The sequence below is a fragment of the Hippocampus zosterae genome, chromosome 1, assembly GCF_025434085.1.
Source record: "Hippocampus zosterae strain Florida chromosome 1, ASM2543408v3, whole genome shotgun sequence".
Lineage (NCBI taxonomy): Eukaryota > Metazoa > Chordata > Actinopteri > Syngnathiformes > Syngnathidae > Hippocampus > Hippocampus zosterae.
In genome coordinates, this window is record NC_067451.1 from 11,263,432 (window position 1) to 11,285,986 (window position 22,555).

A 22,555-nucleotide genomic window follows, 5' to 3' on the forward strand; every position below is an offset into this window, starting at 1 on the left:
GCTCTACAAAGCATGAGCATCTTTCTCCTGACTACGTTGTCATGATGTTTTACCTTTGCACTGATGTAAATACAGAGATTAAACCTATTCTTAGGAGTTCATCAAGCTGGCCAAATTTGTACCTTTGATTTACAGTACTTGTGTATCAGATAAACGTATGAATGTAGTCTGCAAATGGTAAGTGGGAGTATTTGCGGGGACATCAGTTTGGTGTTCAAGTAAGCAGGACCAAAGGCAATTTGCGAGTAAACTGAGATGAGATCATCATTATTTCAGTACACATGCTTTTTATGCCTTTGTTATTTCATGGTGTGCTGTGAGAGTTTCTCTTATGCTAACCCTGTATTTCACGTCATTGTCTATATAACAAAATTGAGCCCGAATGAAGTATTTTTTTGTTGTATTCGGTATTTTGCATCTTAAAATATGTCTTCTTCCCCCCGACACGAGCCCAGGTTGCAAACAAGTTTATATGTCATTCATGCGTTCACATTTGTGATCTCACATTTGTGCAGAGCTGTATGTGCAACACCAACATGACAAATGGAAGCTGTTTGTGGTGGGCTTTTGACCACTAAGTGTGTTTACTCAGAACAGCGCTCAAGGTGGTTATTGACAGGAAACGTGAGGACAGTTTAAGTCATGGAAGAAAGAACCAAAGACATGCAAATTTGTCTGAGGGGTTATGATCATTTACTTGTCACCACTGTAGTTATTGGTTGTTGAGTAAAAATCTCTTTTTGAAACTAGAAAAGCACTCAGGAGAGCTGTGAGCACAGACCTCTGGTAAGGTGGAAAGATTATATGTGCACACCAACATAAAGGATTTCAGTGAAATAGTTGAAAGAAGACACATGATGGGCAGAACAGTTGCCCACATTGTAAGAACATGCATGGCAGGTTCATGGAGCACTTAAAATTGTCTCCAGGTGGGAGTGCGGATGGTTCAAGTCAAGTCAAGTCAACAGTATTTATAGAGCACTTTCAAACAGCCATCGCTGCATACAAAGTGCTGTACATGGAGCGATTTAACTGCCGGCAGTCAGTTCAGGGTGTCCCCTGCGTACTGACCGAAGACAGCTGGGGAAGGCTCCAGCATGTCCGCGACCTTCGTGAGGAGGTCACATTATGCACAAGACACATTATGCTTTTTTTTTCAGTTTCTTCAAACACTTCCTGGGCCTTTGAATCAACATTGAACATTGAACAAACATAAACATCCTCTATCACAATACACAAAGGCTAAAGAATTTCTGAATGTCCACTTCTGTTTTGAAACTTTACCGATCCTTCCAAAAACGTTTAAAGAACAAAAAATGACGAGCGATAAATCTAGTGACTTTTTGTAGTGCTCTTGGAGATAACAGAGGAGGAGACGTTCACTCCTCTACATCCAGACTGAAAATAAATGGCACTTTCCCAAAACCACCACAGACAGAAAATCACACATTTAGTGTTATCGGTGGTGGCTGGCCAATAGTGGGCACTCGTGTGTTGCCCCACAAGTCCCCAAGAAGAATTACGGTCAATAAAAATGCAAAATATAAATACTTTGAAATATATGTAGTCAGTTTCTCATTATCGAAGAGCAGGATAAATATTATATTAATTATGAGAAATGTTTTTTTTTTCTGCCCATCTGTCCGTGTTGGTGGTCTGTGACGTGAGTAATGCGTGCGTGAAAGGGTGAACGTTACAGTGAATGATGTAGAAAGAATTATTGCGCAACGCGGCACAGCTCCTAAAAGGGTCTGGCCTCAAGTTGAACCTGTTATTGTGCCTCAACAATTTTGTTACGTGGGTTGCTAGATAACTTTAAGACTGCTTGGCTGACTTGGTGTGGTAAAATGTCATCTGAAGAGCATCTGACGATGTCATAGTATGATACTACGGTATAAATGTCGACTCAGATTTGACTGTGAAGGTGCCCGACCATGTCTCAAGGTGGGGTTCTGAAATAAGCAAAGTAGAGCTAAGACCGTGTACGCAATGTCTCTCTGACTCATTTGATTCTGTGGACTGACATGAACGGAATGTAGCCAATGGAAGAATCGGCAAAACGGGCCTCGTAGATTTGCTTGCTTCAAGATTCCCATGTGCTGATATTTATTTTACTTGCACTGTGGTGACACAAGTGACAACAACATGTTATTTGATGATGCAGATCGACCACGCTGTGACATTTTTGCACCTGCGGTCAGTCAGGAAGTGTGTGGGATCAGAACGAATCAGACGCACAGTACTTCACACTTCTCCTCTCACCGCCACTGTTATTTTGAATGTGAGAGGACATTTTTTTTCCGATAATAATACAGTCCACTAGGACTACTGGCAATTAAGATTTGTAAAAATACCGTTGCTGAAGTTGTTTGTGCGACAAAAACACGCACCATTCTAAATATTGAAACCCCCCCCCCCCTTTTTTTTTTGTTTTCGTTAGAGGTTACAAAGACTGGAAATGTCAAATAAGCAACATAACGGTAACAATGAAAAGCTGGAATTTGCCAAAAACGAATCGGCACAGCATTGGTGACGACCCTGATGTTCGTAACAGAATAAAACTGTAAGTCTCCAGAAACATTTTGCCCACCAATTTAAGAAAGGTTTTCACCCAAATGAGGCCCATCATAACTTAGGCAGACAAAGATTTAAAACAGGCAAAACAACAAAGGCATCAGTCAGAAGAACATTTTTGAATGACCAAGACCATTTCCTCTCTGAAACATGAGACAGCATCCGTAAGTATGGCACCACACCACTTGTCCTCATATTGGCCACTAGTGCGACAAAAACACGCACCATTATAAACATTGACCCCCCCCCCCCGTCACAAAATTTGGAAAAACGTCCTTTCTTTAAGACAGTGACAACCACTAACATTAAAATATGTTGTATACTCAAATGCAGTGATTCTCAACTTGTAGATCATGACCTAAAAGTGGGTTGCTGACAGCTCCAAAAAAATTACACACATTCGAATTTTGATTTTTGTTCTGCAGAACAAAGGTGTACCAAATACCCACATGGAACATATTTTGGTAAGCGACAGGAAGCGTAGCTGCCTCACACTTAAGCCACTACTCCGTAAACAAATACAGTGCAGCTCAGTCTCTGGCTAGCAAATGGCAATTGATTAGCTTTTGGAGGTACATCAAACTCACTTCAAACGGCTTTTGAAAATGTCATATAAATGTCTTGTCAACAACAAAAGGAAAATGTGGATCCCATCAGTGCGCCACCAGTGTTGTCTGCTTATAACAAGGTTGAATAATTACAGTTTAAAAGGCATGAAAGTAAACATTTCAATGCTGATTTTCATTAATTCTATGTTATATTTTATTTTTACAGTTGTAAAACCAAATTGTAAAATGGCATTCAAACCAATAATAAAGAACATCCAATTCAGCACAAAGGCTTCGTAGATTATTAAGTGATGAGCACTTAATAATCCGAGTCAAGTATGAAGTAAGAAAATACATGATATCAAGTTCAAAGAGAGGATTCACTTTCAGAACACACTTTTAGTTGAGTTTGAGTGGACATATTTCCACTAGGTTGGGCTGGCAAAGGAACGGGCCAATGAAATGTCTGTCTAATCGTCACCTCCCATTTGATGTGATTTGTTTCAAGTCAGTCAACGTTTGATGCTGTCAAGGCGGATTTGCTGTTCACTTATCTTGCTGAAACGTAGACAAAATGCGGACGGGGCTTCTTCATCTGCTGCTCCTGCTGATCCCATATGGAGGCAAGTACTGGTACATGCTGAAGGACAATGGACGTGCATACTGTACATTTTTTTACACTTTTTTTTCTGCTCAGAATGCTTCACTGCTCCCGAATTTACGACAAAGATGACGACAGTTGGGGAAAGTGTTTCTTTGAAATGTCCCCAAAATTACAAGTTTCCTGGGAGTCTTCTTTGGATCCGACTTGTTTCTAGAACCTTTCCTGAATTTATATTTGGGACGTCAACACACAATTCACGCTTGATTGAAAACAGGACATTTAGCATTGCAGAGCGCATCTCAGCCAAACGAATGCCAGGAGAGTTTGTTCTGCAAATTCGAAATGTGCAGAAAAGTGACAGTGTGGTCTATTACTGTTTGAAAGTGACTCAGCACGAACTGAAGTTTTTGACTGGAACATTTCTTCAGGTCAAAGGTAAAGCAGGTAAGCATACCCGTCAACTTTGCGGAGCGCCAACCTGTATAAACTACCAAAAAAATCCTTATAAAGAGCAAAAAAATCCTTATAACATACCAAAGCATTTTATATGTCAAAATAACAGCAGAAAAAAACCCACGAAATTTTCAATGATATTTATTGTAGATATCCATAATACAATGTCTGGTTAATGTCTAATCATCATTCTACTTAGTGGCATTTCTGTGTTCAGAGTTGTATTCCTGCGTTACTTTTTTCACCAACTCCAAATGCTGCCCATCGGCTCGAAGTTACAGCATCAATTCATATTACTTTGGAGATGAAAGCATTCGAGTAGACTAGCATCATTCTGGGCAAAAGCAAACGGAACTACCTGTTAGGGGGAAAAAAAGAAGGACATTTTCAGAATCCGTATGATTTGTGCGATACGGCCATATACGTAAGATTCACCACAAAATCCGTATGAACTATGGCTAAACCGTATGAGTTGACAGGTATGGGTAAGACGCTTTGGGAAAAAAATCCAATGTCTCATTTGTTCCATCTCTGTTCATAGACAATTACAGTAACTCAGCTGCTGCAACTCAAGGCTCGAGGTCTGTTGAGAGCCGCTCAAGATCGTCCGTGACTTTACGGTGCTCGGTCCTCAAGCCCCTTGGGAATAAAACATGTACAGACGGACACAAAGTATACTGGTTCAGATCTGGTACAGACGAGGCACATCCCAGCTTCATTTACGCTCATGAAGAATGTCAAGAGGTAAAAAAAAACTTGGTGCAGAAATGCTTTTATGGGTTCTCAAACAACCTCAGCTCCTCCGATGCCGGAAAGTACTCCTGTGCTGTGGCTGCATGTGGGGAGATTTTTATGGGAGAGGTCACCAAAAAAGGTAAACATTTTTTCTTCAGTATTATCAATTGCGTGCTTTCATGTGTACATTATTTTTTTGTTTTGTTTTTCTTGTGTCATACAGTTCAAAATGCGGATGGGTGTGATTTACTCCAGTATCTGGGAGCAGCTTTGGCCCTGAGCGTCATCTCTTTAGCCTTCCTGATCAAAAAGAGCGTGACCCAAACATGTTTTTGCTGCATAGGTAAGCGATTCTGCACATTAATAATCATCACGAGAGGTTTTTCATCTTATTTGATCCGGTGAGAAATCCTTCCATGGAGCTCCTCGGATTTGTACACAGCAATTAAACATGACCATAAATGTAACCATAAATGTTTTACATATTTTTCAGAAAACACATCATAACGTCACAAATTCATCCATTTAGTGAAGAAAAAAATAATATCCAGAGAATTAAAAAACTAAAACTGTCCTCTGTTATGGAACAATAACAAAGATGTATTTTGTCTGAATAAAAAGTCGAGTTTTTCCGAGACCTTCCAAGAAAGTCGGAATATTGTGACATTGAAGTAAATTTTATTCAAGATATGGCACCTTTATTTTCTACAAATAATATAGACCTTTATACCTGTCATAAGACACTTATTGTTGGGGAAAAAAACTCTATGAATGCAGGGATATCAAATTTATGTGATAATCGATCATAACAATCGATCTGTTCCGCAATGCTTTTAACACCTTTTAATCTCTTTCACCCATATTTGCTTTTTTGTTCATCTAAATGTGCTTCTGGGAAATTATGTATGCTTGTTTTAAGTGCACATTTTTATCCTGTGTTTTAAGCTATTGTAAAGTGTCTTTGAGTACGATGAAAAGCTCTTTCAAAGAAAATGTATTATTATTATTCTTATTATAATCATAAAAGAGCTTTTCAGTGGCCCACCTTGTGATGCACATGACTTGTTTTCTCAGAGTGACGAGGACTCTTTGGTTTATTCCATGACGAAAATAATCGTCAGGAAAAGTGGCAAAGGAGGCCAGACGGATGTGAGACGTCCGGACGAATGCAGTACATATACCGACGTTTGTGTCGTGAGGAGAAATTTCAATGATCCCTCGTTTTGAAAAAGTTACTCAGGAAAAGACGATGATCAATTTTATTTCACGATAATATAAAAATGTTGAGGTTGTATTTGGAAGGGTCATGTCGTAAAGCGTCATCATGTGCTCATGTTTTACTTGAAAACCGCTGCAAATAAAATTGCTGTATTTCTTTGTTTATTTTCTTCTTGTGTGTCACGAGTCTTGAAATAAATATGCGGTGTGGTTGTGATTTGACAATGTTGCATGCTTATTCCACATCGGGCTGAAGTCGGGGTGAAACCATCGTGTTCTGCCTCGCTTCAACTCAAAGAGTCGTCATGCACAAAAAGGCTTCAACTTTCCATGCGGCAACTGTGGCTGTTTGTGTGTGGAATTGAGCAATCAAGTCAGTGTGTGTGTGTGTGTGTGTGTGTGTGTAGGTTTGTTTCAGAGACATTCAGCATTTTATGGTTAGAAAATGCTACATGGTTAGAAAATGTTACAAATTAAAAAACTGGTACGACAGAAATAAATTGCCACTTAACCTGAAAAAATCGAAGTTAATTGTTTTTGGCACAAGACCAATCAAACACCAAGCTAAACTTATGGTAAACTCAATTGAAATAGAAAGAGCGTATGAAACCAAGTTTCTCGGATTACCGGTAGTAATAGACTCAAAACTATGTTGGAAACCACATATCGATAACGTAAAAAGAAAAATAGCCAAAACCGTAGGGATCCTCTACAAAACCAAGGAAGTGCTAAATAAGAGATCTTTGTACACATTATACACTTCATTATTATTACCATATATGACCTACTGTGTGGAAATATGGGCAAATGCCTGCAAAACAAACACACTCCCTATTCTCAAACTACAAAAAAAAAGCAATTTGAATTATTAATAGATCGAAATATACGGATCCCACAAATCCACTATTTATCAAATTAAATACGATGAAATTTTATAACCTGGTTGACTTTAAAATCGCCCAATTAATGTACAAAGCACACAATAACCTGTTCTGCCAAAACATTCAGAAGTTTTTCGAAATTCGAGAAAGCAGCTATGAATTAAGAGGTACCAACTAATTCAAAAAACTCAAAACAAGAACAAACATCAAGCAAAGAAGTGTATCTGTGGAATAATCTCGAAACGGACCTGAAAATGAGTAAATCGCTTGCCGAGTTCAAAAACAAATTCAAAAAAATAGTCCAAACAAACTACATCAATCAGAGTTAAAATGATAAATTCTAAACATTAAATATAATGATAAATCAGAACTAAGTTGATAAATAGAGAAAGGTATTGAAATATCCATTATGAATACAAGAGAAAATTGACACAAGAGTGCCAGGGTGTGGATGTATATAATCCAGATACAAACCAAAAGTTGTAAAAATATCACTGTTAAGGGTAAAGTATGAGCCTTAATGGAGACTTTTCTTTCTTCTTACTTTTTTCTTTTCTGATTGATATAAAAATGCTTTAGTAGATATAAACACATAACGGGGTAGGACTAGATACGTTTTTTACTTCTTCCTACTCCCTAGAACATAATAACTGTGTTGAATGAAGACTGATTTCTTTCTTTTTACTTTTTTATCTACCTTATTTTCTGTGAAATTATTACTGTATATGTTTTATGTTCAATAAACAAACTCAAACTCAAACCATCGTGTTCTGCCTCGCTTCAACTTGAAGAGTCGTCAACCACAAAAAGGCTTCAACTTTCCATGAGGCAACTGTGGCAGGAGGGCTCGACTGTGTGTGGAAGTGAGCAATCAAGTCAGTGTGTGTGTGTGTGTAGGTTTGTTTCAGAGACATTCAGCGTTGATGGTTAGAAGGCCTGAAATGGGCGTGCCCGTGAATGTGTGTGTGTTATCGTACGTTGATTGAAAACTATAAATTGTTCATTGGTGTGTATTTGAGTGAGGCTGGTTTTCGGGCCTTGCGATTGACGGGCAAACAGTAGCACACACTCAAGCATGCAGGATCGTAATCAAGGGTGTCCCCCACTTCTTGCTCACTTTGGTATAGATCCTATCGAAAATGGAACTTTGGACTTTTAGGCATTCCTTTATATGACGGACGGAGTAAATATGCGGAATTTGTTACTTTTGAGATTCATTAATGCTACGTTTATCGTCATAGAGATATATTTAAACCTTTTGTGTCCGTTTGAAAGGGATTTTCTGAACTCAAACAAAAAAAATGAATCAACAATTTTCACGTTTGCAAAATAAACAAATTAATCAATAAATAAATAACTCAATCAATTGTAACTACTCCCGTGAAGTTTTCAAGCCCTTTTATTTTGTAGCGCGAGCTGAACGTGACACCTTTTTTTTTTCAGGCCCAATTTAGGCGTCACTCACTGAAAATGGGTCACTGGTTTACTCAGAAAAAGTGCAGCGGAAGTCAATTTTCTGCATTTAAGTGTTCTGATACAACAATCTGCAGACATTCTCGGGACTGAGTGGAAAGACAACGCTCAGCGCCGACTGTCACGATGACGACCGGACTGACTGCCATCGTGCTTCTCGGCGCACTGTGTGAGTGCGGCGTTGGTCACATGACTTTTGGAATTTTCAAAAGTCTCTCAAGTTTAAAAAATATTCTGCCATTTTATTTTCCCAGCTCGGATTCAAGCGCTGCAGCCGGTGTCTTTCGTCACAGTGGAAGTCGGTGCTAACGTCACTTTCACATGCCCACACTCCGAGAATATGGGAGACATATTTTACTGGTACAAGATGAAGTTCGGTTCTATAATCGAAACGATCGTGGAGGGATACTTTGGGGAACTATCCCTTCGAGGTCACTTTAAGAACGTCCGATTCAGAAGTGCCCGCGTGGGTCACACTTACTTTTTAAACATCTCCAGCGTGAACAAAGAAGACGAAGCGACTTACACTTGCCAAGCTGGGACCTCATACAATATGCGCTTCATTCACAGCATGCATTTGCTCGTGAAAGGTAAAGTCTGTTCATTCCTTCATTGGCTTTCCAAGCCCTTTATGCCGTGATGTTGTATTTAATTCTGGGTGGCAAAAAGACTGAGCATTTCTCCAAGTGGCACTTGTCAGTCAACTATTACATGTCATTTTAGAAAGGCAGAGTGATTTTGAAACCGAGCCAAAGGGCCGGAATAAAAAAAAAAATCCACCTTTTTGTCCATCTCAGGCTCACGGCTCACCTGTTTTCTGAAGCTGAACCATGATCGGTTGTTCCCTGAGCCCTGAGCAACTGTGAAGTACCCTGGCGCCAATTGTTTCCAAACTTGATCAAAAGTTCTATTCCCATCAGCAGATCCCACACACAAGTCCTTACACGTGAAGCAAATTCCACAAGCCAAGTCCGTCGAGGCGGGCCAATCGGTCTTGCTCCAGTGTTCGATTCTCTCCGGGAGGAGGCACAATGTCAGCCGGTGTCCGGATAATCGAAACGTGTACTGGTTCAAATCTGGATTGGGAGACTCGTCCCCGCACATCATTTACACCAATGGAGATGATGAGAAGGCCAGAGGGAGCTGCGTTTACCATCTGTCCAAACTCATACAGAACTCATCGGATAGCGGGACATACTATTGTGCTGTGGCAACATGCGGGGAGATCCTGTTTGGCCAAGGAACTCATGTGGAGACACGTATGTATACTAGATTCTAAATTTGCATCCATCTTTATGAATATATGACTTTAAAAACATATTGTGCACTCTTGTACCTCCTGACGTGTTTGGAAGGATCTTGACCCGCAGTGGTAGCAGAGTTCATCTGAAGGTTTTGGCAAATTCCAGCGTTTGCATTTTTTTCGGGCCGCGGGGGGGTGGGGGGGGTTGTGATGGTGGGGGATTATCATCATTTTGGGAATCTACATCTCCAAAATTGCTATTTTACATGAAATCCAAAAGACACCATTGTGCGGGCATGGTACGTGGGAATCTTGAGATAAATCTCTATTTTAAGAAGGAATTCTGATCCCGTCTATTAAACGTAGCCTTCTTTTTCTTGAAAGCCAAAGGCTCCTCTTCAGTCACCTGGCTGGGATTTTCCCCTTCCCAAAAATGTTAGTTTATATACACATTTTGCTAGCTCCTGGGTTTTGTTTTAGCGATGACCCACCACGGGACTGAGAAGCGCGCCTTCACCTGCGTCAGGAGTGACACACTGTAGACAGATGTTACAGCGAATCCGGTAATTTTTCAAAATAAAACATCTTTCAGATTCCGAAATAAATAAAACGGAAGTAATGTACCGTGTTTTCCGCACTAAAAGGCGCACCTAAAAGTCTTCTTAAAAGCTCACAGCGCGCCTTAAAATCCGATGCGCCTTGTGTATGGTCATTACGGTAATATTCAGACCCCAAAAATGGCTCCTTGCTCGCGACATGCTAACAACGCAGAGTTCAAATTTAAGGCTATCGGTTACGCAGTTGAACACGGAAATAGAGCAGCGGCAAGAGAGTTCAACGTTAACCAACAGCAAGTTATAACATTGATTCGTTAAGTGAATTTTGTCACTGCTTTATTAAATAAGTTTTACTGACATCTCATCGTTCTGTTGGTGTTTCCTTGACCATCGCTCCATCTAGTGAATGCATTGTACATTTTTAAGTCTTATAACGCGGTGTGCCCAATATATGAAAACAATTACAAAATAGGCCATTTATTGAAGGCGCGCCTCAGAATCCAGTATGCCTTTTAGTGTGGAAAATACGGTAAATTATTTATTATTTCTGTGAGGCCTGGTACCAAATGACCGACAGACCGGTACCGATCCGCGGCCTGGAGGTTGCTTACAGTGCGACCATAAACTGGAGTTCACCGTCCTCGGAAATATTATGTTCAACCCCCAATTTAAATCATGGCGATTCGTACAAGAGCTTCTGCTCGCCTTTCTGGCCAGAAAAAAAAAGCTGCTAATACTTCACTCGAACAGTGGCCTCATTAGCTTTCCAAATACCTTTTGAATGTCTAAGAACCTAAAATTATGGGCTGAATACTCTAAGAAAAATAACATTCGAGTGCAGATTCACCATTCGGCAAAGAAATACAGATGTTGAACACAAATGCTCTGATGGATAATGCTTCTGGAGACACACGTATGAGGTAAAAAAAACAAAGTTTAAAAAAAAAACAACTGATGAACAGGTCTAACACGGATGACAATAAAGTGCGATTTGTCAAGTTCCTCTCTTTCCTCTCTCAGAACGAGTTGGCTCTTGTTACTTCCTGTTGCGGTCTGACCCTTTGCCACCACCTCAGGGTCTTAAATTAGTCTCTTGCTCTTGCATTCAATGATACATGCTAAAACAGAAACGAAACAACGTGAAGATACAGAATCCACTTTTCAATGGAGTGTCCTGAAACGCAACGCTATTCACAAAAGAAAAATTCAGGATCTTCGTTTTTTTAAGTAAACTCTTCGGATGAACCAAAAATGCAGCAACAAGGGACTGGATGGCAAAATTCGTAACAGATGTTTGATGTCTGAACGGACTGATACATTTCCTGGTTCAGTCAAAATGCCGTTCACATTTTGACACTGTGTGACCACGATGATGAGACGGTCTTCAAACAGGATGCTATCAGCTGGTTGCAGCCGAGGTCGTTAGATTTAACTAGAGCGGATATACTAATGAAAAGTAACATTGTGAAAAGCATTTTCTTTTATAAAATTAGATTTTATAAAGATTTGTTTTTTTAAAGAGAAAACTAACTACAGCTCACATTTATCAAACAAACTAAAATTATGGCAAAAATGTCCATTTCCATCTTGGTCAATTATTCCTGCATTTACTTTTGGGGTTAATTTTAAATTTATGAATTTTGTTAGTGCGGAATTTCCGCCGCTAAAAAGAAGGAAGGTAAAACAGTTTTAGAGTTATAGTTTACTTGATTACACACGTAATGACCTGTTCTTTTTCTTGCTCCCGACTAATCCTCCAAGTATTAAGGAAAAAAAAAACTAAAGCAAATACTAAAGCTAATCAAAATGAAACAACATGAAGCATTTCCCCCCCAAAATTAATGCTCAAAAAACTAATTAAACTAATTTAAAGGATAAAAAAGTAAAAACAAAATAGAACTTATTTTCTTAATGAAAATGTACTACAAAAAAAAATAAAAACCAACTTTTTATTTTCACCCGATACGATCATCTGAAATAGACTTGATCCGCACCGGGGAGCACCGCACCGATCAGGTGGTCAGATCGGAACACCCCCACGAATATCCGTGACTTTTTTTTTGTAGTTGCAGTGAAATGAAAATGCTGGATCAAGCTGTAAATGGGAGGCAGCTGTGCCATATCTCATGTGGTTTTATGTGTTCTTGTACTTCAGGACAAAATGTGAAACCAGTTGGCATCGTGCTCGGCGCTCTGCTGACCTCCGCCGTGATTGTGGTCGCTGTTGTCTCGGTCTAGTTTCCATGGATTTTTTTTTTTCCTCGAGTAAAAGTTTGGAAATTGTAACAGAACATTCATTATCCTCATTCAGCTTCAATTTGTTTTCTTCGTGTGGGTTTTGGTACATGGTTTTGGAAGCGTGACAAATCTCCGCCCAAATCTCTTAACATCAGCAGCAGAATGCAGATCGAATTTGACCACACGTTTAACATATTCTTGTTGAATTCTGCTGATAGTGTGGTTGTTTTTAGGCAAGATTTTGGTCTGTAGCTGGAGCATACTGTATATGCAATAATAAATGCATGCTATTAAATATTATTACAATACAACCACTGGTTGTTTTTCACCATCAAATGGCGCTTGGACATCAAAACATATCCACACATTTTTTTTTTTTTTAATGGTGCTTGTCCTTATTAGAGCGGCAGGTGAACAGGAAGCAATCAGCAGCAAACTGCATGGTACCAGGGATGGACAACTGAAGGCTAAATTATAAATCTATTTTCTGATCCACTCATGGGGCATGCTGGCGCCTATCCTAGATGACTTTGGATAAATACCGCAGCTCCTTTTGACTTCAGGTCAGATGGAATGTGCATACGTCACCACGATTGAAACTAGAACAACACTATTTACATTTAGTTAATTTTTTTATTTTTCAGCGATCAGCGACAAAACATGTTGGAAATAAACACAACAGAAGCAATAAACGTGTCATCATTTTCACATAAAGCACACGTTGAAGCTTTCACTGGCCAAGAAAAATTTCTACATTCATTATTGATAGCGACAAAAACTGGTCATGATCATCAGTCATTGACATATTGGAAAACAATTTTGTTTTTGTTTTTTAGAGGGTGGGAGGATGGGGCTTCTCAGTGAAGTAACTTTTCCAAAACTAATCATCGTTATCACCGCATTTATGAACCTGCATAATGTCGTTCTCTCATTAGATCGACTGAACTGAATTTGAGTCAACAACATTTTCGTTTTTGCTTTGCTTTTAAATGGCTTAAATTCTTGCCTATAAATGCCTTTTAATGTTGTATCTTGAATTATGTAAAGCACATTGACGCTCAAGATTTTCAAGCAGTTTCATCGTTTTCGTCTCGTTTAGATTCCCTAAGACAGACCTCGGTATACGTGCTAAAATCCTCCATGGTTCTCATACTTGTTGGGCTCGCTTTGCCACTTTTCCTGGTGAAGATGGTTGGCGCGGAGTAAACCAAAGAATCCTCGTTTCTCTGCGAAAACAAGTCGCGGGTGTCATGGAAGACATTGGAAAGGGAGCAAACGTGTGGAGAACTTTTTGTCTGACCTGCTGCATACGACTGCGTGTTTGGTCATAGGTTCGCTGACAAGCTGAACAGTGAAAAAAAAAAAGTCCATCAAGCAGCGGTTCTTAAACAGGATTCAGAAGCCGGTCGGAGCTTTGGAGTTGTGAAAAATAACTTTTCTGGTATTTAACACTGGAGAATCCAATTTTACATGAAATGACTGCTGTATGTTCACTGAACACCCAAATATATGATTTTTCCAAATATTTAATGCTTTAATCCTAATTTAGGATTAGGGCCAAATTTGACCCTTGTTAATATTTAAGGGTAGCATTTGAGTAGCAGAATTTATAGGGGCCACATTTGACCCTGTGGGTTCTCCAGGGTTAAAAAAGAAAATATGGATTTATATTTGTGTGTGTGTGTGTACATATTTCGGATTGGGCGTGGCTCTATTTTTGTCTAAATGGTGCTAATCGGCTTTTGCATTTCAAGTCTTCACGTGTGCTTTCTCTTACCTTGACAGTAAAAACAAGTTTTTGTCTTGATCTTGTATATGAGAAAGGCCGACACGATGACGTTTAATGCCAAAGCAGCTTCCAAGACAAAGATAACGGTCATTTGAAAATCACACCCGCTGCCTTCTGGATCATGAAGATTAAAAAAACAAAACAAAAAAACAAAACACAACCAACATGACAGCGATTCAAGTGATTTGAACTTTTGGAGTCTGGCACGACTGAAGATAACATACTTACCTTCGATGATGGCATTTCCCATGAAAATCTCCTCACACGCGGCCACTGCACAAGAGTCGGTTCCGGCATCTGAGGAGCTGACGTTCTTTGAGAAAGCGTGAACGCATTTCTGCACGGATCCATTTTCTTTTTCGCATTCTTCATGTGCGTAAACGAAGCTGGGATTTGCGTTTTCTGTTCCAGCACTGAACCAGTAAACTCTGTGTCCATCTGCGCATGATTTATTCTCCGAACGGGAGATGACCGAGCACCGTGAGGTCATGGACGGTCTTGGTCGGCTCCTGTCAGACCACAAGTCTTGGGTGACTTCAGCGATAGAAGGTTTTGTTTCTGAAAAACAAAAAGTTAGCTTTGAGTCTCATGGCTTGAATTCTTTTCTCGAAAGAGAATTTATGCTGGGTGTTTTCACACGTCGATTGCCACTTTACAAAAACTCACATCTGAGGAATTGGCAGAGGTACCGGATGAAAGTGGTTTTGCTTGAAACGTGAAATCTTCACGTTTTCTGTTGTGGTGGTTTTGTCAGGCCACCAATTTTTTTTAAAATTATATATTTATATATTTTTGTGTTATACTGTACACGGTTTGCACCGATTTCATTACTATTTAATTTACTGATAAGGAGAAGGCTCAACACGCGATTTTGCATCGAATTTTCAAAGCAACCACACAACAGATGGAGCCCACACAGAAATAGAATGCGACATCTAAGGAGGAGCTGTGTTTGTGGCGCTGAAAAAGAACCGGGCGCCCACCAGTTCGAAACACCTTACAGCGGAGCCCCTGAAGGTCAGTCATTGGCAAGCATTTGTCTGCCGTGCAACCAAGGCCTCACATGTTGACCATTTAGATTTTTGTGTGATTTTATTTTATTTTTTGGGGGGGGGGCGACCACAATTTAGAGGTATCAGAGAAGGTCAAGTGACACAGATTTCTGAAACACCCTGCAGATCATCGTAATTACCTGTGACCTGCAGAAATATTCCATTCAGAAATGTAATCTCATGTGAAAATCGTGCATGGTCCAAACAATAATAGACTGCCATGTCACTTTTTTGCACTGAATGAATGTGCAGAATGAACAATCCTGGCTCTTGTCTTGCTGTGATGCGATTTCCCCTTTTTGACTCCTCAGGTAGACGTTTTGGCAAATTAGACATTGAGGTTTGAGCTAAAAATTCAGGAAAAGCTCCGGAAACATGTCTAATCCAAATAAGAGAGTCAGCACGGAGACTGTCACGGGGACATCGCATGGAAACATTTTGTCCAACTGTAACGTTCTCTGTTTTGAAGGTGGGATCACTCGTGCATCCTGAACGGAACAAAACACACATGCACAAAAAAGGGAGATGTGAACAAGAGTACGTACGTACGTCTCCATTTTGTTTGAGCGCGGACTTGCCTTCGTATGGGATCAACAAGAGAAGAAGATGAAGCGCCATCCGCATTTTGCATTCGTTTCAGCAAGTGAGCAGCAGTCCCTCCCGACAGCATTGGTGTATTGACTTGAATCGATTTCCACCAAAGGGGAGGAAACCATTTCACAGGCATCTGATTGGGCCGTTTCAGGTGTCGGCTCAACCCCAGTGAAAATATGTCCACCACAACTTTCCAGTCAAAATTTGCATGATGTTCTCACAGCGGCGCCCCTTCATGAGCTTTATACTGCACAAGCGTCAACCGAAGCACCCCGGGGGGCAGCCTTTGGCCCACCACATCAGTTCATATGGCCTGCGAAAGTTCGCCCACTTCAAGCTACCGGTACTTGCAGAAACATCAACATTTCAAATTTTCTTTATCTTGAGAAATCGCAAACAATTTTATTGCCAATCTCACTTGTAAAACAAATGTAAGATTACTCGATTCTAAGTACAATCATCAATTCATATTTGCACAAACTGCACTGACTCGCCTCTGATTTTAAAACTATTTCTCCACCGATTTGTAACAGGCGACCATTCATTTTTTGGGGTTCCAAGTCATCACAATTTTCCAAATGAAACCATAAATATGGAATTTGTTTGTTGGGTAATCAAGCCACAGAGTTCTTATTTATTCATTCATTCTAATTTCAATATTGCTGATACAATGCGCAATGTGGTACACGCGTGGTTTGCACAATCAGAATCCGAATCAGATTTATTGGCCATGTATGCAAGAGACACAAGGAATTGACTTCCCAGTTCCAACCCGTTCAGAGGAACACAGACAGGACTAACATGAGGGAGACAGAACGAGAACTCTGGCTGGCACGTGCAACCAAAATAATAATTAACAAAAAAAGAAAGTAACGTAGGTAAAACAGCCTTTTACTCACCAACAGGCACAGAGCAAACAACTGTATATTATGGAACTGAAAAAAAAACCCGGAAATAATTGTGGGATGAGGTCATCTACATCTACAACTATTTTGCTTTTTCAAGTCAGCCGCAGCAACACAAAATCCGGGACCCTACACTACGGTCTTGGCTGGTCGAAACCCTTCAAACTTCTCTCCCTTCGTGAGCTCTTTTGTTTTCTCACTTTGTTTCACCTCATGATGCATGATAGAGGATCACCGTTTTTTCTTCTTCTTTTAATTGACACAGCGGCAGATGAATGAGTTGAGGTGAAATAGTATGAAGTATGTAAAGCACGCCGATGACCGAATGTGATGCAACACATATTTCCTGACTGGCTGTTGGTACAGAAATGTCAATGCGGTCAGAGCACATCAGCGACATGTTGTTGTTTTGTTGCCAACTTGTGTTCAGTAGTTTGGTGACAACGTGCTGTTACATGCCAAATGAGACCAAAAGACAAATTCTGATGTCTTGGCCAGTTTCTTCCTAGCTTCAGCTTACTCTCACATTTCCTGTCAATTCTATTCTGAATCATTGGTCAAAGGCCCACCACAATGTGAAAGAGAGAAGTTTGTGTTTGGTACTTTAAACCAACACATTTTCCACATCCTTCCTTTCGAACATTGAAAACAGCCGTGTCAGAAAAGAAGAGTCTTCAAATACCGGTACATCTCCAGCAGCAGTGCAAATGCACGCAAAATACACTTGAGGTTCCGTTTCAAATGTCATCTTTCTCAAATGATTTGGTTTCAATGTTAGTATGAATGACTGGCTGGTCAACAAGTGACCAGCGATTGGCTGGCGACCAGTTCAGGGTATACCGTGCCTCTGTACCTGCGACCCAAGTTAGGATCAGCGGGACTGGATGGATGGATGGATGGATGGATGGATAAAATTTACTTCAAAATTTTGGTGCAGGGTTCACTGTACATCGCCAAAAAAAAAGAAATGAGAAATGCAAGTAGACTTTTCTAGATGGTTTTTTTTGCACTAATTAGCTATTTACCTATACATTAATCTTGTATATACAGTATATTATGACAATCAAACTGAAAGTATTTGGATTTTTAAAAATATATATCTTTCATTCATACAGCAATACAATAGATTAATTGGATTATTTGCCAGAAATTATTTTATTCAAGGTGCCTTATTTTTCCCATGCAAGGATTCAAGCAACTATTTGTAGCTGCAAGTAATAACAATAGGGAATAGTTATTTTCTTTGACTTAATTCGTTGCGAAATATCAAATGCGATTACAACGTGATTGCTAACTCGCAATTAGCTCGCTAGTGAGTTAGCTTTCAGTACGTGGAGCGGCTGGTGCAAATCCCAAACACAGCTTCCGTCTCTCTGCCGTATCCAGCATTTTGCTTTCCACCACGGTGAAAATCACAGCTGAGTTAAGGCGGGAGTCTTCGTCTCTCTGCAGGAAAAAGACGAGGAGTGAACAAATTCAAACAATAAATGCAACTTTATGAAGGCATACAAACATTGAATGTCGACCATCCTTGATAATCGCCAGGGTTCTTGCTTTGTGTTGAAACAGCCGCTGTAAAAGTAAAAAGTCAAAATTAATTTGTATGTAGTTTGAAAAAGGGGTCGTGGCAATGACTGACATGACCGAGATTGTCAACCACATGTTAGGTTGTGAGAAATTTCACGTATACGATATGAACGTTATTTATTTACATATGAATAACCATCCATTTTCAACACCGGTTATCCTGAACAGGGTCGCTAGTGCTGGACCCTATCCCAGCTGACTTTGGGTGAAAGGCGGACTACACACTGAACTGGTCATGAATAACTCACAGGGCATTATGTATGAATAGCCGTATGAATCGTCAAAATTTGCAAGGAACTGCTGTCGACCACAACGGACGCCCAAATGTTCACACGCAGACTACTCCTGATGTTACCCACTTGGCCTCTCCCCTTAAAGGAGACCCCTAAAACAAAAATATGACATTATGTATAGTAGTTACAATGTATTTACTGTAAGCAATACCAGGCACTACTTTTTCGGCCATTTTTGTTTGGTGGTGTGATGTTAAGAGCTTTCCTCAGTCCAAAAAAATATGCCTTGGCTCACTGAGGGTTGGCAAACGCAAGCCTTCCATTACCTGTGTCTTTTTTCATAATGATGTTGATCAGTAAGGCGACGACCAGTAGACTGAAGGCCAAGATGGAAGAAAATAGAAGAATTTCCTTGTGTGAATTGTCCACTGGCATCACATTTTCTGATGAAATGAAAAGGAGACGCGAGACCCGTGAGCGTCCTCGCTAAACAACGGTAGAATTAAACAACAACAACAACAGCAACAGTATTTATAGAGCACTTTCAAACAGCCATCGCTGCATACAAAGTGCTGTACATGGAGCGATTTAACATATACAATAAACAGTAAGACGAATCAGTAATAAGTAATAAGTAATAAGGCGGTAGAAAGCACCAAGCAGTAAAATCAAGAGCAAATCTAAGTCATGCTGAGTCAAACGCCAAAGAATACAAGTGAGTTTTGAGGAGGGCTTTAAAGATGGGCAGCGAGGAGGCTTGCCGAATGTTCAGTGGGAGGTCATTCCAGAGAGATGGACCAGCAACAGAAAAGGCTCGATCCCCTCTGAGCCTCAGTTTAGTTCTTGGGGTATTGAATTAAAGGGTAACAGACAGCTTTTGTGAACTCATCTTTTTGATGAGCACAAATTGTATTGTATTGTAAAAACAAGTCTGATCTGAAGTCACATTAATTCACGAAAATATTAATACTTCAAATGAAGTAACATTTTTACTTCGACTAATACTCATAACTTTAACTGCTCTAAATAGGAAAGTTATCCATTGCGAGACAAATAAAGGTTTTCTAATCTTATCTTGATCACTTTTGTTCTCGCATCATTTTGTTTTTCTGCATCACTTTTCCCACATGACTTTTTGGACATGATCACTTTGTTCTCACAATGCTATAACTTTCTTCTTGCAAATTTACAAATGTATTTTCTCAAATATATTTAACCTCAGCGGCCCGGTGTTCAAGTGGTTAGTGCGTCAACCTCACAGTGCACAGGTACCGGGTTCGATTCCAGCTCGGCCTTCCTGTGTGGGGGTTTGCATGTTTTCCCCGTGACTGAGTGGGTTTTCTCTGGGTACTCGGGTTTCCTCCCACATTCCAAAAACATGCATGGCAGGCTGATTTAACACTATAAATTGTCCCTAGGTGTGATCTAAGTTGTCTGTGACTTTATGCCCCTGGCATGGTCACCCATGGCAAACAGATCCTAAGTGAGGGACCAAACAAAGCACGGCTGGTCGATTCTGATGATGAATGAAAACATTGGACGGCGTATTCCCTTGCGTCACAGTTGCGCGTCACCATTCCCCGGCTACCAATTTGCAAATTCATTCTTGCAAAATTAACACTAATTGTGTGAAATTTGCTTGTGGTGCCATGTTCTCCAACCATCAATCTGTCCATCCATCCATAGTATCTACCTATCAAGCCACCTTCCATCCATATGTCCAATAGTATCTAGCTATTTATCCAGCATCCATCCATCCAAGGTTCATCCATCTATACTGCTACAGTATCCATCCATCCAAATACAGTATCTATCTATTCACCATTGATCCATCCAGAGTATCAATCTATAGTATCTATCTTTCCATTTATCCATTCATCTGTCCATCCATCAATTTATTTGCCCATTCATCCAATTACAGTTTCTATTCACCTTCCATCCATCCAACAATCCATCCGCTATAGTATCAATCCATAGTATCTATCCATCCATCCATTATCCATATGAGGTTCATCAACTCGAAATCCCCCAAAAATGTGTGATTCGAACATCAACTCACAAACCAGTTAAAATAAGTTACAGCTTAAGTCACAGTGCATCTGCTCGACAATCTAATATCCCGCAAAAGTTACCAAGGGTAAAGAGTACTTACCAAGCAAGTCCAGTTTTGTTCCATTTGCAAACATGAAGTTCCCACAGACCTGTAGAGCGCAGTAGTAGGTGGCGCCATCCGACTCGCTGACATTGATGAAGAACTTGTAGATGCATTGTTTGGGACTCATCTCATCGCATTCCTCATTTGTCTTTCCATCGGCATGGCTGAGGCCCGAATGGGATCCGACTCTCAGCCAGTGCACGCTGTGTCGTCCTGCACACGTGTCGTTCTTCTGGTCAAAGAGCACCGAGCACAGAAGGTGGACCGGGTCTCCTTGATGCAGTGGGCCTAATTCTGCTGGCCACTGCGTAAGAGTGTAGTTGGACATCATGGCACCTGTGGAATAATGAATGCTGAGCAACAATTAGAAAATAACGCCTTGTGCTGTGACGCGTGGCACATGCTGCACAAACTGTTTCTTACTCTAATGTTAGATATTTATGGGTTTGAAGTATTTTTTTCAACAAACAGATAAAGAGCATATTCATAACTTTACTGCTGTGTCACTGTATGTTAGCGTTAGACTACGGCGCATTGGTCAGCTAAAAGGTGCAAATAATTCGCTTAATAGCATTATCGCCCATGTCATTTTTATATAGCACTAAAAAAGAATAATGTGCCTGCTGGGTTAAAAAAATGTCAAGTCAGCCAGGTCAACTTGCTTGATGAATTTGCTGTTTTTTTCTTCTGTTTTCCCAAAAAGCTAAAATAAAGACTTATGCAAATATGCTATGGCGCTAGCATATTGTAAAATATAGTTCAAACTAGCCGTTTCAGTGCTTCTACTTTTATTTCGAGTCGTTTTGTTGGACAAGTATCCGTACAGTACTTTTACTTCCCGTTAAAGTATTCAACACCAGTACTTCTACACACTTGCTAACAAAATTGCAACTTTCTTGTTAGCCAGGGCTTTGGCCTTTGAGCATGAACCGAATCAGAATCTTTTAGTTTTTTCAGCAAAGAGTTAAGAGGCGCTACGGAAAAAAACATATGTAAAGAACAGCGGTTGACTGGAATTCAGTTGTGTTGCAACACTGTAGCCGCAATACCAGGGTATAATTTCTTCCTACAATTCACCAACGAGAACTGATTCTTAAAAAGAGTTAGAACAGAACATACGTCTTTGTTGAAGAAGCATCAGCAACATCCAGAAAAAAATCCTCGCAATCATTTCTGAGTGGAGAAAAGAGGCCGTGAAGAGTGCAAAAACGCGCCACCGACTTTGACCGAACGTTTCCTGTCATGTCGTTCTTGTATGAAGTTGACAAGCTTTTCAGGTCAGTTTGAATGGAAAGTCAAAATTCAAAGCCAACCGCTGAGTGTACTTAGCCTTTTTTTTTTGTAAATGCCCACTTTAAAGGTAAGTTTCCAAGGCATTTTGCACTTTTGCCCTTTATCAGTCTAGCTTCATTCCCGTTGTGTGTTTGTATGTGTATGTCATTTTTCATAATAATTTTATGAATAACAGTAAAGACATTTGTCCCTCCCCCGCATCCTCCAAATAAATACACTTTTTATTTTTTATTTTATTTTTTAATATATGTTAATGGCCATTGTAAGTATATTTATCAAATTGCGTGACAATTGTTGAAACTGGGGTCTTTCTGCAATTAACAAACATGCCGCATGATGGTGGCAACGCTAATAGGAGAGTGGTACCAGTATTTGGTGTCCATTTAGTGTTGTTGTTGTGGTCAATCGCAAAGCGACTCGGAT

At 40.0% G+C, this 22,555-nt stretch overlaps 4 protein-coding genes and 1 long non-coding RNA gene across 6 annotated transcripts; 2 read left to right on the plus strand and 3 right to left on the minus strand.

The window, feature by feature from the left end:
• The first annotated feature begins 3,800 nt into the window (after positions 1-3,800).
• On the plus strand, positions 3,801-6,297 carry LOC127591674 (uncharacterized). The gene is made up of 3 exons (XM_052052024.1): positions 3,801-4,161; positions 4,721-5,053; positions 5,138-6,297. The coding sequence occupies exons 1-3, from the start codon at positions 3,852-3,854 to the stop codon at positions 5,317-5,319; spliced, it is 825 nt and encodes a 274-aa protein (XP_051907984.1). The 5' UTR covers positions 3,801-3,851; the 3' UTR covers positions 5,320-6,297.
• LOC127593739 (uncharacterized) lies at positions 4,305-4,665 on the minus strand. Its single transcript, XR_007960484.1, has 2 exons — positions 4,563-4,665; positions 4,305-4,414 (listed from the first exon to the last, which is right to left on the minus strand). It is a non-coding gene; the product is annotated as an uncharacterized LOC127593739 (long non-coding RNA).
• A 2,198-nt stretch (positions 6,298-8,495) lies between the features above and the next one.
• Positions 8,496-12,835, plus strand: LOC127591922 (uncharacterized). Its single transcript, XM_052052252.1, has 4 exons — positions 8,496-8,655; positions 8,741-9,076; positions 9,410-9,745; positions 12,442-12,835. The coding sequence occupies exons 1-4, from the start codon at positions 8,613-8,615 to the stop codon at positions 12,522-12,524; spliced, it is 798 nt and encodes a 265-aa protein (XP_051908212.1). The 5' UTR covers positions 8,496-8,612; the 3' UTR covers positions 12,525-12,835.
• A 543-nt stretch (positions 12,836-13,378) lies between these two features.
• LOC127591208 (uncharacterized) lies at positions 13,379-16,092 on the minus strand. 2 transcript variants are annotated; one of them, XM_052051151.1, is made up of 4 exons: positions 15,902-16,092; positions 14,302-14,867; positions 13,825-13,868; positions 13,379-13,750 (listed from the first exon to the last, which is right to left on the minus strand). In XM_052051151.1, exons 1-4 carry the CDS (start codon positions 16,090-16,092, stop codon positions 13,592-13,594), a joined length of 960 nt encoding a protein of 319 aa, XP_051907111.1. In that variant the 3' UTR covers positions 13,379-13,591. The 2 variants fall into 2 exon arrangements, with proteins under 2 accessions (XP_051907111.1, XP_051907199.1); XM_052051239.1 differs by lacking the exon at positions 15,902-16,092 and having other exon boundaries at positions 14,302-15,416.
• Positions 16,093-17,995: 1,903 nt separating this feature from the next.
• LOC127592453 (uncharacterized) lies at positions 17,996-22,237 on the minus strand. Its single transcript, XM_052053255.1, has 5 exons — positions 21,959-22,237; positions 20,837-21,175; positions 19,011-19,127; positions 18,378-18,436; positions 17,996-18,310 (listed from the first exon to the last, which is right to left on the minus strand). Exons 1-5 carry the CDS (start codon positions 22,008-22,010, stop codon positions 18,182-18,184), a joined length of 696 nt encoding a protein of 231 aa, XP_051909215.1. The 5' UTR covers positions 22,011-22,237; the 3' UTR covers positions 17,996-18,181.
• Between the last annotated feature and the right edge of the window lie 318 nt (positions 22,238-22,555).